The sequence below is a fragment of the Apium graveolens genome, chromosome 3 (assembly GCF_009905375.1).
Source record: "Apium graveolens cultivar Ventura chromosome 3, ASM990537v1, whole genome shotgun sequence".
NCBI classification, from domain to species: Eukaryota; Viridiplantae; Streptophyta; class Magnoliopsida; order Apiales; family Apiaceae; genus Apium; species Apium graveolens.
In genome coordinates this window covers 177,255,290-177,274,047 of record NC_133649.1, presented here as the reverse complement: position 1 = coordinate 177,274,047, position 18,758 = coordinate 177,255,290, and the positions used below count along the sequence as shown (strand labels likewise).

The 18,758-nt window shown below is 38.6% G+C and overlaps 2 protein-coding genes and 1 non-coding gene across 3 annotated transcripts; 2 read left to right on the top strand and 1 right to left on the bottom strand.

Annotated features, from left to right (window-relative positions):
- Positions 1–6,706: 6,706 nt before the first annotated feature.
- LOC141715774 (small nucleolar RNA R71) lies at positions 6,707–6,813 on the top strand. The gene has a single exon (XR_012572524.1). It is a non-coding gene; the product is annotated as a small nucleolar RNA R71 (small nucleolar RNA).
- A 1,561-nt stretch (positions 6,814–8,374) lies between these two features.
- On the bottom strand, positions 8,375–10,980 carry LOC141712951 (biogenesis of lysosome-related organelles complex 1 subunit 1). Its single transcript, XM_074516084.1, has 3 exons — positions 10,825–10,980; positions 10,544–10,749; positions 8,375–9,590 (listed from the first exon to the last, which is right to left on the bottom strand). Exons 1-3 carry the CDS (start codon positions 10,922–10,924, stop codon positions 9,501–9,503), a joined length of 396 nt encoding a protein of 131 aa, XP_074372185.1. The 5' UTR covers positions 10,925–10,980; the 3' UTR covers positions 8,375–9,500.
- A 3,037-nt stretch (positions 10,981–14,017) lies between these two features.
- On the top strand, positions 14,018–14,437 carry LOC141714730 (uncharacterized). The gene has a single exon (XM_074518232.1). It carries the CDS (start codon positions 14,018–14,020, stop codon positions 14,435–14,437), a length of 420 nt encoding a protein of 139 aa, XP_074374333.1.
- The last annotated feature ends 4,321 nt before the right edge of the window (positions 14,438–18,758 follow it).

Here is an 18,758-nt window from a genome sequence, read left to right as displayed (position 1 = left end):
CCTCAAGCGTCACAGACTCAAAAACAAATAAAAATATGCATGAATGCAATCTATATGAAGTGCAGCGATCCCCTTTACTACGACCAATCCAACCAACTTACAACATCTCAACAAATACAATTAGGCGACTAAAGATCAATCAAATCATGCAAACAAACATACAGCCAGAAACGTGGTGTGTGCAGATGCTTACAGATATGCTTCAGAACTAGACCAATTATTATGACTCAACTATCATCAAGGCAATCACATGATTATACAAAGAATAAAAATTCTAGGCATAAAGTGACTTATAACACTACAAGAATCATGGAGCTTATTACGGAATCATGCTTTTTATTCACAACAATAATGCTTATTTGACCGTGCAATGAGTGAGGTCCACAAAAGACTTATAAAATGGTATCCATGTAGCGAGCGTTAGGTTAGCGGATCCCAGACTCTAAAAGCCTTAGGTCACTAGGCACAAAGTCCCCTAAGAACTTAATAACTCGAATACCAAAGAGCCCACTCGTGATCAATTATGCATAAACACATACTTCTTTTTTTTTCTTTTTTTTCTGTTTTTTTTTTCAAGATTTCTGAGCAAGTGCGTTCCACTCCATCTTGCTCAACCCTAGACTACTCGCACAACATGTGAGCCGGCTACTAGCCAATTGACGCCTAGCCACAACTAGCAACAAATTTCATTTTTACTCCATTTTTTTCTTTTTCATGCCTTTATCACTAAGAACCTATTATCAAATTCTAAGCATAATAAATAGATTAACCTCGAAAATAATCAGATCATAACAACACTCTAGTCCTTAAGCATTCTCTAAGACTTAGTGAAAATACAAGTGCTTCTAGCATGCATATCAACCTACACGACTCAACATCACTTTAATGCCATCACTACACTTGTATCAACATCACAAATTAGTCGATAAATCATCGCAAAAGGGATCATGGCATATGCATGAGCTATATGATATGATATGCAAATAAAGCTATAAAAAAAACTATATGGAAAAACTTATGCAACTATATGAACTAAACTATCATGAATATGCAACTATATGACACACACACAAAATATTCCTTAACTACCACCCCCAAACTTAAAATCTTCACTGTCCCAAGTGAAGGTAGTAGAAAGGAACACAGGTTATACCTACTCGGAGTCATCATCATCATCACCCTCAGTGGGTGGAGTATCGGGCGGCGGGTATGCAGAGTCCTCACCAAAAACTGGCCACTGGATGTCAGCTCCAAGGCCCCGAAAAGCAGTCCCTAACGCAAGAGTGAGCTCCTGAGCAAACCTGCTCTGCTTCTCGTACATGGCATCCATCCACCGTGATAGCCTCCTATACTGAGTATCTGCCATCCCAGCACCCTCCTGAGCTCTCGAAAAACCAGCCTCATCACGCCTAGGCCTAGCCATAGTAGCACCTCATGCTGGACGCCCTCCTGGAAGACGATAACTCATCCCATGCTCCTCGGGCTCACCACCGGTCCACTCCTGCATCCCATTCAGAGTCCCAGGATCAATCGGAGCGGTCGGCAACTGCAACTGCTCATGAGACGGCCAGTTCACTCCCACTGCTCGGCAAAGCTTCGTGACCGTGGATGCATAAGGGATGTTCATGTGCTTAGCTCCCCTTAAAAACTTCAGAATCCCTTGGTAGATGAACTCACCAAGGTCCACATAGTACTCTTCATTCAAAATTCCCCACAACAATTGTGCTCTCTCAATTGTGACCTCATGTGCATGCGAAGAAGGCAGAATATTAGGACAAATAAACGCATTCCATGCACGGGCATACCTGTTCATGGCGATCGTCGGGAAGTGACGATACTCATTAGTTCCTGTCCTGAAGGTCCAAACTGTGCCCGGCCTACAGAGAGTAGCACAAATCAAATCCAAGTCAAAATCCTCAGCAGTCTTCTCATTCCAGTTCTCCTCCTCGGGCTTCCTCTCTCGCTGCCCAATCACACGGTGAATCGCCGCTGGGTGATAATCAACCGTCAGCCCTCGGACCACAGAAAACCCATTCTTCTCGGCCTTCACGCGCTCGCATAGAACTCGCGAACCACGCTCATCGGCACTGCTTCAGGCGACTCACAGAAAGCTATCCACCCCTTCTCTGCAATCATAGGTAGCAACTCACCATCCCTCCCCGATGGTAAAAACCCCCTCTCCTTCAGAATCGGCTTCCCCAAAAGCCTAGTGTACTCCTCCTCCGCAACTCTGTCATTCAACCGAGGCCTCGCAGCAGTACCCCTCGATGAATCAGCAGTAGGGACTGTGCTGCTGCTATCAATAGTCCTTGCTCTCTCTGGTGCCATTGAATCTGAATAAAAGTGCCTGAGAATAGTGTTTTTGTGTTTGGGAGAGAATTTGAGTGTAGAAAGTGTGTGGGAGATGTATGGGATAGGTGTATGTATATATAGGGTAAGAATTAGGTTAAAATAAGATTAGGAGAAAGTGTGTGGGAGATGTATGGGATAGGTGTATGTATATATAGGGTAAGAATTAGGTTAAAATAAGATTAGGAGTGGGTTTGAGGGATAAAATCATAGGGTAATGGGGAAAAGAATCGTGGGTAATGGGGCTGTAATTTATTTTTCTGATTTTTTGATTTTTTTGGATTTTTTATGAACTTAAAAAAAAATTCTGGCAGCCGACCCCTGAGCGGTCGCTCAGCAAAGCTGAGCGGGCGCTCAACTTGCTGAGCGGTCGCTCAGCAGAGCTGAGCGGGCGCTCAGGGGGTCTCTGGAAAAAAAAAATTTCGAGCCCGGTTTTTCTGATTTTTTTTGTGGTTTTGGATAGTTTATTAACTTCTAAGGGTTACTGTAGCAACAAATCATGGGTTGCCTCCCACGCAGCGCTTCTTTTTCATCATTAGCTTGACGTTGCGTACCTTCCTCAAGTTGACAATAAAACGGCAGTAACCACTTCTCGGTTTGCCGTATCCCCATATTAGTGCTTCAAACGCTGACCATTAACCTTGAATGCTTGGTCCGAATCGTTCTCAAAAATCTTCACCGCTCCATGTGGAAACACAGTTTTGACAATAAAAGGTCCAAACCACCTTGATTTCAACTTCCCAGGAAAAAGTCGGAGACGAGAGTTGAATAAGAGAACTTGTTGCCCCGGCATGAATAACTTAGGATGTAGCTTCCTATCGTGCCACCTCTTCACCTTCTCCTTGTACATTTTGTTATTCTCGTACGCTTGAAGTCGAAATTCATCAAGTTCATTAAGCTGAAGCATTCTCTTCTTACCAGCTGCATCTAAATCCAGGTTCAACTTTTTCAACGTCCAATAGGCCTTATGCTCAAGCTCCGCAGGTAAATGACATCCCTTACCATACACCAATTGAAACGGGGACATACCAAGTGGAGTTTTGTATGCTGTTCTGTAAGCCCAAACAGCTTCATCGAGCTTTAAAGACCAATCCTTCCTTGATGGAAAAACAACCTTCTCTAGAATGTGCTTGATCTCTCTGTTAGACACTTCCGCTTGACCATTTGTTTGCGGATGATAGGCAGTAGCAACTCGATGATTCACATTATAACGCTGCATCATAAAAGTGAACTTACGGTTGCAGAAATGCGACCCTTCATCACTTATGATTACCCGAGGCGTTCCAAAACTTGTGAAAATCTGCTTATGAAGAAAATTCAACACTGCCTTTGCATCATTTGTCGGTAGAGCTTTGACTTCTACCCATTTTGAGACATAATCGACTGTCAGCAAGATGTACTGATTATTGCAGGACGAGACAAAAGGCCCCATAAAATCGATTCCCCAAACATCAAAGACCTCGACTTTCAGCATCACATTTAACGGCATCTCATCCTTTCTCGTCAAATTTCCCACTCTTTGGCAACGATCACACCTTAAAACAAACTGATGAGCATCCTTAAATAAAGTAGGCCAGAAAAAACCTGCTTGCAGAATACGAGCTGCCGTCTTCTCACCACCATAATGCCCACCATAAACTGTGGAGTGGTAGTCTCATAATATCCCCTCCGTCTCACAGAACGGGATACATCTCCTGATGATCTGGTCAGCTCCCTGTCTAAACAAATATGGTTCATCCCACATATACCACTTCACCTCATGTAGAAACTTTTTCTTTTGAGCTGAGGTCAAATTAGGAGGCATTATATTGCTGACAAGATAGTTTACAATATCAGCAAACCATGGCTCTTCCTCCTGAACTGCGAATAACTGCTCATCCGGAAAAGATTCGTTGATCAATGTCTTATCCTGTGAAGTAGACTCGGTATTCTCCAATCTAGAGAGATGGTCAGCTACTTGATTCTCAGTACCTTTTCGATCCTTGATCTCTAACTCAAATTCCTGTAGTAAGAGCACCCAACGAATGAGTCTCGGCTTCGAATCCTTCTTGGAAACCAAATAGCGAATGGCCGCATGATCCGTGAATACTGTCACTTTTGTCCCAAGCAGATAAGATCGAAATTTTTCGAAACCAAAGACTATAGCCAAGAGCTCCTTCTCAGTAGTGGTGTAGTTCATTTGGGCCCCATTTAAGGTCTTACTAGCATAGTAGACCACATGAAAAAGATTATTTTTGCGCTGCCCAAGAACTGCATCTACCGCATAATCACTCGCATCACACATCATCTCAAACGGCTCTGTCCAATCCGGTGCTGTAATAACTGGTGCAGTGATTAAACTCTTCTTGAGAGTCTCAAATGCCGTCAAACATTCATCATCAAATTTGACAGGCACATCTTTCTCAAGCAAGTTGCACAACGGCTTAGATATCTTTGAAAAGTCAGATGCAATAATAACAGGTAAAGTAGATGCATCACCTAAAAAAGCATACCTCAAGTGTTCAGGTAATGGCTTGAGCTCCAAGGTAGGTGCTTCCTCAATTGATGGTTTGAGCTTTCCTTCAGCATTCTTGAGGTCAGAAGTACCAAGAGATTCAAACGGCATGTCCAGCTTTCGCCTCCAGGGAGAAGCATTCATATATTGTAATTGCTCGTTGCCATCTTCATCATCACGTCAAAATCCCCCACTAAGGCCCTTTCGAATGCATCAGACATTAGCATATGATCGAGTTCTGAAGTAACTGCAGAATCAATCACATCCACTTTTAAGCACTCCTCATCTTCTGTAGGGAATTTCATTGCTTTGAATACATTGAAGGTCACATCCTGATCCTGCACCCGCATAGTAAGTTCACCTTTCTGCACATCTATCAAGGTACGACCATTATCCAAGAAAGGTCTTCCCAAGATTATGGGAATCTTCTTATCTTCCTCGAAATCCAGAATAACAAAGTCTGCAGGAAAGAAGAGCTTATCCACCTTGACTAGCACATCCTCCGCTATGCCCCTTGGGTAAGTAATAGAACGATCAACCAATTGTAGAGACATGTAGGTGGGTTTTGAATCAGGCAAATCCAACTTTTTAAAGATCGACAACGGCATCAGATTGATGCTTGCTCCCAAATCACAAAGGCACTTGTCAAACGACAACTTGTCAATGGTGCAAGGAATGGTGAAGCTACCTGGATCTTTAAGCTTTGGAGGTAACTTTTGCTGCAGAACAGTGCTGCATTCTTCCGTTAGAGCAACGGTCTCAAGGTCATCCAATTTCACCTTCCTTGAAAGAATACTCTTCATAAACTTCGCATAACTAGGCATTTGCTCCAGAGCCTCAGCGAAACGTATATTGATGTGAAGTTTCTTGAACACCTCTAGAAACTTACCGAACTGCTTATCCAGCTTTTGTTGTTGCAATCTCTTAGGGAAAGGTGGTGGAGGATAGAGCTGTTTCTCCCCTGTATTACCCTCAGGCAGAGTGTGTTCAACAGTAATCTTCCTTGGTTCCGCCGCTTTCTCCTTTTGCTTAGCTTCTTCATCTCTAACTTCAGCTTCTCCTTCTTTTGCCTTTTCAGTATCAGCAACTTTGCCAGACCTTAAGGTAATAGCCTTGACTTGCTCTTTAGCTTCCTTCCTGCCTGGTACTTCCGTGTCACTGGGAAGTGTTCTAGGTTGACGATTGAGCACTGCATTGGCTATTTGACCGATTTGATTTTCCAAGGTCTTGATAGAAACCGCCTGACTCTTGCATAACAGCTTAAGTTCCTCAAAATCAGCACTAGTAGGTGCAGCTGCACTTCCCTGTTGAGGATATGATTGCCTTTGAGCATACTGGTGTGGTTGCTGGTATCCAGGTGGATTGAACTGTTTACTCACACCTCGCTGATATGGTGGCTGAATAGCATTCTGATTATTACCCCAGCTGAAATTTGGATGATTTCTGTTGTTAGGATGATAAGTAGCTGGCACAGGCTGCTGTTGTCGCTGATAATTATTCACATACGGAACAGATTCGTTGACGAGAGAACACTGATCCGTAGCATGAGAACCTGCACAAAGCTCACAGACCATAGCTATTTGATTAACTCCATATGTAGCTAGAGAATCGACCTTCATAGACAGCGCTTGGAGCTGCACTGCAATAGCAGTGGCTGCATCGACTTCCAGAATACCTGCTACCTTCCCAGGCATCATCCTCTGAGTTGGGTTTTGATGTTCATTTGCATCCATAGTCTCGATAAGATTATAAGCCTCAGTATAGCTTTTGGCCCACAAGGCGCCTCCAGCTGCTGCATCGAGCATGGGCCGAGATTGGGCCCCCTAACCATTATAGAAACCAATGATCACCATCCAATCGGGCATTCCATGATGTGGACACTTTCTCAACATTTCCTTGTAGCGTTCCCAAGCTTCGCACATAGATTCTGTAAGTTGCTGCGCAAACTGAGTAAGAGCACTCCTCATAGCAGCAGTCTTTGCCATCGGATAAAACTTCACCAGAAACTTTTGCGCAAGATCTTGCCAAGTAGTGATGGACCCAGCTGGTTCAGAATGTAACCAGTCCTTAGCTTTGTCCCTCAGTGAGAATGGGAAAAGCCTCAGTTTGATAGCCTCATCAGTCACGCCATTATACTTGAAAGTACTGCAGATCTCGACAAAATTCCTTATGTGCATGTTGGGGTCTTCAGTCGCAGCACCTCCAAAAGAAACAGAATTCTACACCATCTGAATAGTGCCCGGCTTGATTTCAAAGGTGTTAGCTTGAATAGCCGGATGAAGAATGCTTGACTGAATGTCATCAATTTTAGGCCGAGAAAAGTCCATAAGAGCTGGATCGGCCAGAACAATACGATCACCCATGATTACTGGTTCTTTCTGCTCACTTCCTGAATCCGAATCTTCAAAATCTATCTTCTCCGGAATATCAAGAACTTCGTCTGTCTCCTCAGCTGTATCTAAAGTCCTCTTGCGAGTACGAGAACGAGTTTGCATAAACGCTCACTAAAGTACCTCGTTTGCCTCTATGTTGCAATATTTGTTAGTGAAATTTACAACTGAAAATGCAATCAATATTCACAAAGTGCAAATAATCCTCTATTCACTATACCTCGTGTCATAGGCATGCCTTGAGTGCATTACTAACATTGAAAATGCAATCAATGTTCACAAAGTGCAAATAATCCTCTATTCACTATACCTCGTGTCCTTGTTAGGGCGAAAACACGCGCTAATATTCACGCAAGTATACGCGTTCGCAAGTAGTATAGAATACTTTCTAATTCGTTCCCACAGAGACTCAGACTAATTATTGTTCAATTAAACTCACTCACCAATGTATGATTACTTCTCAATGTTAAGACACTAACACTTAGAATTATTAACTAAATACTAACTACAATTAACTACTTAATTAATCACTTAATTAACACTTCGAATTAACAATATTAAAACACTCATGAGATCACAACTTCATTACTACTTCCTTCAATAGTTATTGTTATTACCCTTAGCATGCAACAGTGATGATATTAATCGAATAACACGAAACTGATAAAAGTCAACTCTCATTGTACTAATACCATTCTACCAACATCCACAATTAAGATAGAAGTTGAATAGGCATCAATTATATTGAGTCCCTATATGTCTACAGAAATTGACAACAAAATGATTTAAGCGCAAGTTATTCCCTTTTGATTACACAGGGCGAATAAAACGGTTAGAGTTACACACTAATCATGCACATCATACATGAACCTATGCTAGCATGGCAAGTTCTAAATCTCAAGATCCACCGTCGCTTCACAAGAGATTAACACCCTATCTTATATGTTCGCGACGCACATAAGACGAATACGCATAACCAATACTAGATATCATACAATCATCACACACTAAGGTATTAAACAACTAACTAAAGAATTCCATAGTAAATCCGTTACGACCCCATGATCACGATTAGCCCATGTTAGCACTTATCGTCATCATGGGTTCATATGAAAACATGATAAACAAAACAAGAGAATAATAACTAAACTAATTATATTAAACCAGAGTATGTCACAAGAGTAATTAGGTTCAAAGCAAAGAAAACTAGCATCCAACATTACAACGAAATAAGAATCACCAGAAAATATGCTTCCTCTTCGTTGCGGTGTGCTAAAACGGTCTTCTTCCTTGTCTTTTTCTCTCCTTAATACCACAAGCCAACCTTGTGAAAACGTCTCCAAATCTACTTATATAATAGTCTCATAAAAAACTCAGATTACATAAAAGTTGGAAGCCAAACAGAAGTAGAAGTCTAAAAGAATTTATCAAAATTCCCGACCCTTCGCGGCCGCTCAGCATAGTTGAGTGGGCGCTCAGCCTACTGCGCGGCCGCTCAGCTATGCTGAGCGACCGCTCAGGACCCTACTGGAAAATTCATGAGTTTGCTCCGTTTCTTCGCCGTAATCTGCCCCTTTCTTTCCTCTCGCAATGCTGAACACATGCCAAGGCTTATTCTTGATGATTACTCCTCCGAAATGCAACTTATACCCTGAAATGCACAAACACTAGAAAAACGCATCAAATACACAAAATACTTGATTTCAAGACACCAATTTGAGCCATTTTAAGACGTTCTAAGTGGTATAAAATGCCACTTATCAGTCCTGGGCATGCCAAACCTCCCAAACAGGCAAGCCTAATCATATTAAGTCAACAGTGTGAATTCGAGGGCCTAAATATCTAGTCTCTGACCGAAAGTCTGGAACAAGCGATTGTGTCGATGCTGAAAATTTTCAGAGCATCTATGTTTTAACAACTACTTCTAGAGTGCGTGACTGCTAGTTTGTAGTACTTACAACCCTATAGAACGTATATAGTAATAGACAATAGTTTATTATTATTAAATATCTAGTTTGAACTGAAAAAAAAAAAAGTTTTGAGCACCGACCAAAGTTGCAAATATTCAACAACCTCCGTATCCTCTATATAACCACCAAGGTATTTAAAACATTCCCAACATAAGATAACTACATAATGTGGTCATGTTACTTTTCTCAATGTTCACAGATACTTGCGACTCATCCATGAAATTACATAAATCTAGAAATAGGTTTCTATGAAGCTCACAAAACAATGATTCAGAATCCTGGGATCTTCAAGTTCAATCACACTTGATGAATGTTGCGGATAGCTGCATTGATGCTTTTACAGTCAAATTCCATGGTCTTCATCCAGTTCTCAAAGTCCCCAATTTCCTGTACGTACAAATAAAGAGACCAGATATGATATTAATCTAGAGCCACCAAGATGCTTAATTTAATGAAAAGTTCTGCCAAATTAATCTTTTTCTAGTTTTGCAAACAATTACCTACATATTTATTGTTATATAAGTAATTATTACTGTAATAACTATAAGACTAAAATTTGAATAATACGCCTACTTGAGGTGTTCACCTTTTATGTTGAAAGTTGAGTACCAAATTCTCTATTGTAGATTATGAAGCTCAATTATATTGAGTAGAAATTTTTAAAAAGCTTTAATATGAAAACTTGATGCAAACTTTTAAGAAGCTTGGTCTTTCCGTAATGGATGACCTTCCCTGTTAGGGTGTTGCCCTTACTAAACACAGATAATTTATTATTCAAATCTCTAAAATATCTTTAAATAGTACAATACAGTAAACGCTATACCACGCGGAATCTCATGTACGTAGCATCGTCGTACCACAATGTAACAAGCCAATGACTTCCCAGTTAAAAAAAATTTGCATGCGTGCATATACCGAATCATCTAGCTATTGTACATGGTAGTAACTGAATATACAGCAAACTAATACTAGGAAAAGAAACCAAAAAGACGCTAGCATTGGCAGTGTGCTTCAGGCTTCAGGCCACTATTATACAAAAAAAACTACTTCCTCTAATTTGATCACTAACTAATAGAAACATCACTTGCTTTAGGTTTGTTTGCTTCTTTGTTATAACAATGGATACGGATCCTAATACTGAACTATAAAATAAAATCTACTATTTCATAATCGAAAAGGAAAAGTTATCCTACATAATTCCGCAATCAGTTGCTTGCTTTTCTGTCTTCTTACATTAATCCGTGTGGCATAATATCTACTTTTTTACAAAGCATAGTGCACTATACTGTAAAATCCACAAAGGCATCCCGATAAATCGAAAGTAAAGGAGATGAGAAAACCTTAACAGCATTATTGAGAGAACGAGAAGCGGCAAGCCATTGTTCAGTGTGCTTAGCGAAACGGAGAATAGTGGAAGATAAAGCTTGAATTTCGAGCTCGATACGCTTCTGATTAATGTAACACTCCTCCACACCTCCGTTTACTGAATCTACCAGAACATCCGAAACTCGAAATGCATTTTTAATTGCGTCTTTTTTGGCCTTGTCTGCTTTCAATTACCAAGAAATCAATTAATTTGAAGGATTAATAGAATCGATATTAGCTTAAATCAATTATGTACCTGTGTGTTGTTTAAGCCGCAGAGAAGATTGATTGTGATTAGAAATGAGTTGCAGCAGCGAAGCTTCCAGATTTTTTGAGGATGATGACGATTTCTCCATTTTCTTTTGTATTCAGCTGCTCCCAACTCCTTCCAACGGGTCGGATCTATACCAAGGTTTTTAATTTTTTTCGGCACGCTAAATGCAGTAAAATTTTATTTCATAAGGAGAAATTACTACTCCTTCTGTTTTTTAATACATGACATTTGACTTTCTGGCACACATGTTTAGGAGGTTTGATCGTATAGTTAAAATAATTTTTTTAATTTTTTTTTGTAAATAAAAGTTTTGATCTCATATTTTTATTCAAAAAGAGAATTTTTTAAAAATAATAATTCTATCTATGTGGTCAACCCTCCGTAATATGTGTGCCCAAAAGTCAAATGTCATATATTAAAAAATAGAGGGAGTACTACACCCTCGTACCTATTAAATATACCTATTAAATGTTCTTCAAACTTATTAAATGATGTTTTGACTATTGATTATTGCTAGTGCTAGTTATTTTATAATATTAATACTAGCAATTATATTTTCATCAAGCTGAACGTATATTATCGACTTAATTTTAAATTTACCTTGTACTAATATTTTTTATATACATAAAGTAGTTTTGAATTTAAGGATATTTAGTTTAAAATCAATATTAATATGTTTCTTTATAAAACAAACGTGTTTTATCAAAATTATATGATATGGATAGAAAATACATCTTAAAAATACATTAAATGTCATATTAATTACACTTGGGCTTTTTGACCAAGTCCGGTACAGACCTGTCTGGTCTAAAATTATAGCAAAATCGAGACGACCCATGTAGTCAAGGCCCACCAGTAGAGGTCGTCAAGGTCCACGAACATAAGTTGTTCACGGACTAGGCCCAATACGGCTGGAAGAGCAGAGACATGTGCCCAAAACGGACTCAAAGTCTTATACAGAAGGTTCCGGAGTTCCTTCCCTTGTAGGACTCCTAATTACCATCTAAGTTGGAGACTTGTCCACCAAGTTTCCAACACAAGTCTAAACATAAACTCACCTCTATATAAAAGCTCTACCCCTCACTCTAGAACTACATTTTTAGCTTGATTCTCTACTACACAGGAATACGTAGGCATCTTACGAGAATCGATAGTTCCCAACGCGAGAATAACCATTAAAACTCGAAAATCACAAACCCTAGCATTAATTATTAACATACTCTAGTTTTTATTCAACAACATTTGGCGCCGTCTGTGGGAACGCTACAACAACAATGGTGAACAAATAGAGCGCAAACAATAGTGGAACAGACACTCATGCCCCATCGCGAACAATCGCATCAGTGGTACAGGTACCACCGTACTCAACTTATGCCTCCACCCAAAGAAGAACCCCGGTAGGGGCAACCAAGGCTCAACCACAAGGGAAGAATTCCCAATATCAGCAGTTATATGCACCTGTGAACCCTCAACCCGTTGGGTATGAGTACTCAACGATCGTGACCACTAACCCCCCTTACGGGATGCCTCTATACCCCGAGGTTGGAGGAAGTGGACACTATAATCGGAGCGAAACACAAGGGCGGACGCCCCAATACATACGTGGCTTGGCTCCTATTCTAGAGGATCGAGAATTATTTGGACACTATTCTGATATAGACTTCGAATCATCGGATGACAAGGTCGCTCCAAGGAGGAGGCGTGCTGGTAAAGAGCCGATACCTAATACCAACCAGCGGCCTAGGAGCACTCAAAGGACGAATCCCCAAGATGTCCAGGAGAGGATCAGGGCTCATGAAGCTGAGATCTAAAGGCTGAAGCGCGACCTGGAGGCGCACCTGACCCAAGACCTCCACTTGCTGCGAGGTAAAGAGATTTTCCTCCAATCATAGACCTGGATGGTCCAATACCAAGAAGGGTTGTTTCCCCAAGGGCTGATCCAAGTGATTTGATGCCCCTAGGAGATCTTGATGGTCCAAACCCACCATTCACTGAAGAGATAATGAATGCATGTATCTCAAGGAAATTCAAGATGCCCACCATCAGAGCATACGATGGTACTGACGACCCTGCTAATCATGCCATGACATTCTCTAACGCCCTATTGCCACAGCCCATAAATGACGCTATTAAGTGTTGGGCCTTTCCTCATACCCTATCGGGTATGGCTTAAAGATGGTACATCCTTCTGCCCCCAAACTCTATTAGATCTTTCAAGGACTTGAGCCAAGCTTTTATCAAGTAATTTATAAGTGGCAGAGTACACGAGAAGAGTTCGGCTTCTTTCATGGGCATAATCCAATGAGCAAAGGAGTACTTTAGAGATTACCTGAACCGATTTACGAAGGAGGCCTTGAAGGTCCCGGATCTTGATGACAAGGTAGCCATGATAGCCCTACAGCAAGGGACAAGAGACGAGTTCTTTAAGATGTCCGTAGAAAAATGCCCTCCTCAAAGCATGCTGCAGCTCCAGGATGAAGCCCGAAAGTATATTAATATGGAGGAAAGTATGAAGAAGACAACTGTGAGTAATGAACCCGCTGGAAACAAGAGGCGGAAGACGGATCAGGAGTATGATACCAAGGACAAGTATCCTCAAATTGGAAAAACCTTTGACTCATCTTCTAAGAAGAATCAGCAACCAAGGTTCACTGAATTTGTAAGGTTAAACGCTCCAAGGAAATTGAGAAGGACAAAAAGTTCAAATGGCTCAATCCACTAAGGGGAGACCCCGAGAAAAGAGACAAGAGCCGATACTGCAGGTACCACAAAGATGTTGGTCATGATACTGATGATTGTAGGCAACTTAAGGATGAGATTGAGTATTTGATCCGGAGGGGAAAATTCGGACATTTCACCAAGGGTGAAGAGGCTGGAGGCCAAAAAAGAGATAATGACAGAAATGACGATGATCTAAGGGGTAACGACAGAGATCGCAACCCACAGCCCCGAGGGCCAGTAATTAATATGATCTTAGGAGGTCCTACAACAGTTGGGACTACAAAGAACTCTCGAAAAGCTTATGCGAGAGAAATGATGAGTATAGTTGGAGAACCGTCTAAGCGTTCTAAGTCAGAGATAACGCTTAAATTTGGTGACCCAGACCTTGAAGGTTTAAAAATTTTCACAGGATAATCCTCTGGTTATCACTCCGGTAATTGGAAATTGTCATGTTATGAGAGTCCTAGTGTACAATGGAGCTTCCGTGGATATTCTTTTCCATGACACATTCATAAGGATGTGCTACAATGATTCTCAACTAACTTCATCCTACGCACCCATCTACGGGTTTAACCATGTGGGATGCAAATTCAAAGGAGCAATACAACTTCCCGTAACTATCGGGGAAGAGCCCATGGAGGCCACACAAATGTTGAACTTTCCGGTTGTTAAGGCAACCTCTACCTATAATGCCATCTTGGGGAGAATAGGGATCCGTGCGTTTAAGGTCGTGCCTTCAACCTACCACATGGTATTGAAATTCCCAACTAGGAATGGTATTGGAGAAGCGAAAGGAGATCTGAAAATGGCCCGCAATTGCTATGTTGCAGCACTTAGGCCCGATGGGACTGGGGGGGGCAGGTCCTCCCCATAGAAGACATGGATGTCCGTGAGAATGAAGAACTTCGAGAAAAGCCAGCAGAGGACTTGGTGTGACGACTGAGAAATTATGACTGTTTTGTAAAACATTAAGTGAGTATTATGTGTTTTATTATATCATGAATTGTAATTAGTCATAAAATATTAGTTGTTATGTGCTGTATGTGTTCCATGTGGTTCAGGGTATTTTTTGGGTATTTTATAACGTGTTAAATGCATTTATATTAAAGGTTGTACTATCCAGATTTCGTTTTAATAGCTGTTATTTCTTATAGAGCAATTGGACTTATTTTGCCTAATATGGCGTATACCATATTGATTTTCTGAACATCCACTTAATTTGGGAAATATCTTGTTTCATGAAAAATAATTTTTTGGGCCCTACGAGTACTCAAAACTCCACAAAAATCGTATTTTTATAAAACTATGGGACTTTCAAATATTTCATATATTTGTATTTTTGGATTATTCATAATTTTTGAGAAATTTTGGCATATATTTTGTAATTATTTGAAATTAAAAAAATTAAAAATATTCCCCATAAATTATTAATTAAAGGGCAATTAATTTTATTAGGAGATATAACTAAGGCCTAAATTATAATTAGGGGTATTATTTTGTAATTATAAATAGATTAATTTTATTAATTAATTATATAAAAATTATAGAAAAATCAGCAAAATTCTCTGAAAATCGGGTTAGGGTTCTTGAATTCAAGTGGAAAATCAATCAATGATTTTGAGTGATTCTGAGCATCAAATCCTATCATGTAAGTACTCAAATTGAAGTTTTTGATCTGTTCTATCGGTTTACGGTACCAATTTCATGCATAGATTCATGGATTTTCAATTTTGATTTTTAGGGTTATTGACTGAAATTAGGGCTTTTGATTCTAGGCTTATTTGATTAATTTGATTGTTTGTATAGCTTCATATGAGTGTGTATAGTTGATTTATGCTATTAATTTCATCAAACGATTGCTAGATAGTCTAATTCGGTTATTAGGGTTTATGTTCAATTTTTGATATTTTGATTGATCTGAGGTTAGTTAGGTGTTAGGGGTTTGATTATACAGTTAACAAACTTTGATTTGAGATACTAAACGTGAAGTTTCATGTAAAAATATGCAAGAACGATGTTTGGCCGGAGTTTGTTGGGTTTTGATCGGAGAATCGTTCCCGGGGGTTATTACGGTTGGGTGTGGTCGGAGTTGAGTTTCTGGGATTGTATAGGATAAAAACACATCAAAAATCGAATCAAATTGTACTGTTTTGATTTTGATTGGAGGTTGCAGAAATCCTCGTCGGTCGCCGGATTGTGGGCAATTTCCGAACATGTTCTTCATGACCCGGATTGTTCTTGACAACCTGGTGTCGACCCGTTTTCCCAACCCGGCTTTGATCCAGAAAAACCCAAATCCAATTTTGAAAAACTGTTTCTGGATTTTTATTTTTTGTAAAATTCAAAATTCAGTTTTATTTATTTAAATAAATTGATTAATTAATTTATTTACTTTATAAATAAATCTGAATTATTTTCCAAAAATTCGAAATTATTTATTTATTTATAATTATTATTTATTTATAATTATTATTTAATTTGATAATTAATTGGTTTATTTAAATAGTTTGTTTTAGATTCATTTAATTTCCAAATATTATGAAAAAATTATTTTTAATTTTGATTTTTTTCCTAAATAATTATTTAAAAATATAATTAATATTTATTTAATTAGAATAATTATTTATTTTGATTAATAATTGAATTATTCTTATTAATTGGATATTAATTGAACTGTTTGTCCGTTTTAAATTAAACGAACGCTCATAAAATCAGAAAAATGATCCGTTTCCGATGATAATGGTTTTAAATCCTAATTTCTTTCTAAAATGATTCGTATTTCGATATTTATTTATTTATAGACCCAATTAATTAGGAATATGAGTTAAATAAATTCTAAAAATTAGAATACGAGTCAGATATTGTATAATAATTCGTAAACTGACTCGATTTCAATTCTAAAATATTATAATGACTTGAGTGACTATCTGACTTACTTGCTATGTGATTTATGTGGTTAATGGAGTCTTAAATGCTAGTTGAAATTATTATACGAATAATTATTATCGTACGGGTAGACAATAAGTGTTGTGTGGATTCATATAAATGTACAAATAAGGTACACGTCAATTGAATTGGTATCTTTCCTTTATAGATACGAATCGAGCAAGCCAGTGCAAGCCAGAACTAGATAACAGTAATAGATTGGGAATAGATCACGTACTAGGAAAGTTTTCTCCCATGTTCTAAATTCAGAATATTAAACTGCTATACTTATTCCTATATCTGATTACAAGTTCCTGTTACACTGAACATATAACCTTCATTCAAGTTTATTGCAAATCAATTACTCTACTTTTGATAATTCCTTTACAATAATTCTGATTATCCTGGAATATTGAATACCTCTATTCATATTCCAATAGATTACACACTATCTATATTCTGATACAAATCTTGATGTTGGGATAACATCAAAGCATACTGTTAGGTCCGTAATCATCTGTAGAAGGGGAGTGAATACAGTTTATGCAAACAATTCGATAACAGTTAACATAATCAATAGTTTTTATCTTAATCTGATAAAAACTGTTACAAAAGTACTCTCACAAAGGATGAACAATTATCCTCGAGAGCTGCTAGGTTATCTGAAAGATATTATAATTCGTGAACACATAAAGTGTAAACCTACTCCGTGCTTATAGTGCACAGTTACACAATCAGTAAGGAATCCTATTCTATTACAACAAGGAAACCTAATACATATCCATGTATGATTACTTCTTAAATAAAGTTCTTCACCACCTTGAATTCTGCAATCCTTTTCCTTCTCGAATATCTACTAAAGTGACTAAATCCCGATGACATCAAATGCTGATCATCAAGTACTGATAGAAAAGTATTGATGACATCACCTTCACTAAATCCTGAGAATAACTCCTGATAGTTTATTTCCCGATATCATCAATTATATCTAACAATCTCCCTCAACTTGTGCATTATGTAATTATGTAGAAGTTCTAATTGATGATGTCAAAAACTATTTAAATGTTGAAATTAAATAACCATATACAATCTTACATACAGTGATTATTAGACTTTATTCTTCATTCCTGAACTCTAACACAATCTGTAGCTTCTGCAAGGAACTTCCTAAGAATATTTTTCTTCCATAACATTCAAGTACCATTGCATCCTATGTTTTTGTTCTTTTAGCTCATCTGTTGATTTATCATTTTGATAGATGGCTGCCTTGAGATCATGTAACTTTGAATTTCCAAGAGATAGATCATCTAGTTCCAGAAACCCAATCTTCTTTCCATCAGGATTAACGGTTAAGACTTCTCTTCCTACACTCATTTCTATCTTAGCTCCTCCAATAGGCATATCAACAACATATTCAGTTTGATCAATGTACTTTGGAATGTAGTTTGATTTTTAAGGAATCCCCATCTGCTTCAACTGTATTAAGTTCAAAAATATAGACCATCTATCAATTACATGATTAGTTACCTTAAGAATTATAGCAACAAGTTCTAATTCCTACCATGGTTTGTCTTTCATCTGTTCTTAAGTCAATCTCAATCTTCTCCTTGACCCCAGAAAATAAATCAGTTTCTCTCCAACAAGACCAATAACAATTTATACTGATATGATCTTCTGCAAGTCTTTAAACATCACATTGCCTCCAATTTCTGTCAGATTTTCATGCTTCCTTAGAATTAAAGCATCAGCTATAGATGGATCAACATCTAACCTCCTCAAACCACTGGTAATTCCAGGTTTTCTAGCATAAGAACTCCCGTTGTAAATTTTCTTTAATATTTCAGAGGAATCTCTTCTAGGTACCGACTTTTTTCTTCCCCGTAGCAGCTTTCTCTTTTCTTCAAAAGTAAGTTCTGGCTTATCAGAGTTTATATTTTCAGAATCAGGATTTGTTGTCTCAGCTTGAATTGGTTTTGAAGAATCAATAACATGAGTAGTATCAAAGGTTTTGACTGGTTGAACATCAAGATTTGCTTCTTCATTAACTTGAGAAATGCCAGAGGTTAATTTAAGTTTTTCAGCCCAGTCTGCTCCATGAATCTTTCTTCTTTGATGAGCCTGGCTGACTTTTTCTTCTCCAGCAATTTCATCAGTATCAAAATATTGAGCAACTATATAGATTGGATCTATCAGTATTTGAGATTTAGTTGCCTTAGATACTGATTTCCTTTAAGCAACAACTTTTGCTTTGGGCTTTGGTGGCTTGAGCT

Bases quoted from the DNA above. Each gene is read 5' to 3' on its own strand.
- LOC141712951 (XM_074516084.1), bottom strand. From the start codon at position 10,924: ATGGAGAAATCGTCATCATCCTCAAAAAATCTGGAAGCTTCGCTGCTG. The intron at 10,750-10,824 runs GTACATAATTGA...AATTGAAAGCAG, and splicing joins GCGGCTTAAACAACACACAG to ACAAGGCCAAAAAAGACGCA. The intron at 9,591-10,543 runs GTTTTCTCATCT...TTGTACGTACAG, and splicing joins CTCTCAATAATGCTGTTAAG to GAAATTGGGGACTTTGAGAA.
- LOC141714730 (XM_074518232.1), top strand. From the start codon at position 14,018: ATGAGAGTCCTAGTGTACAATGGAGCTTCCGTGGATATTCTTTTCCAT.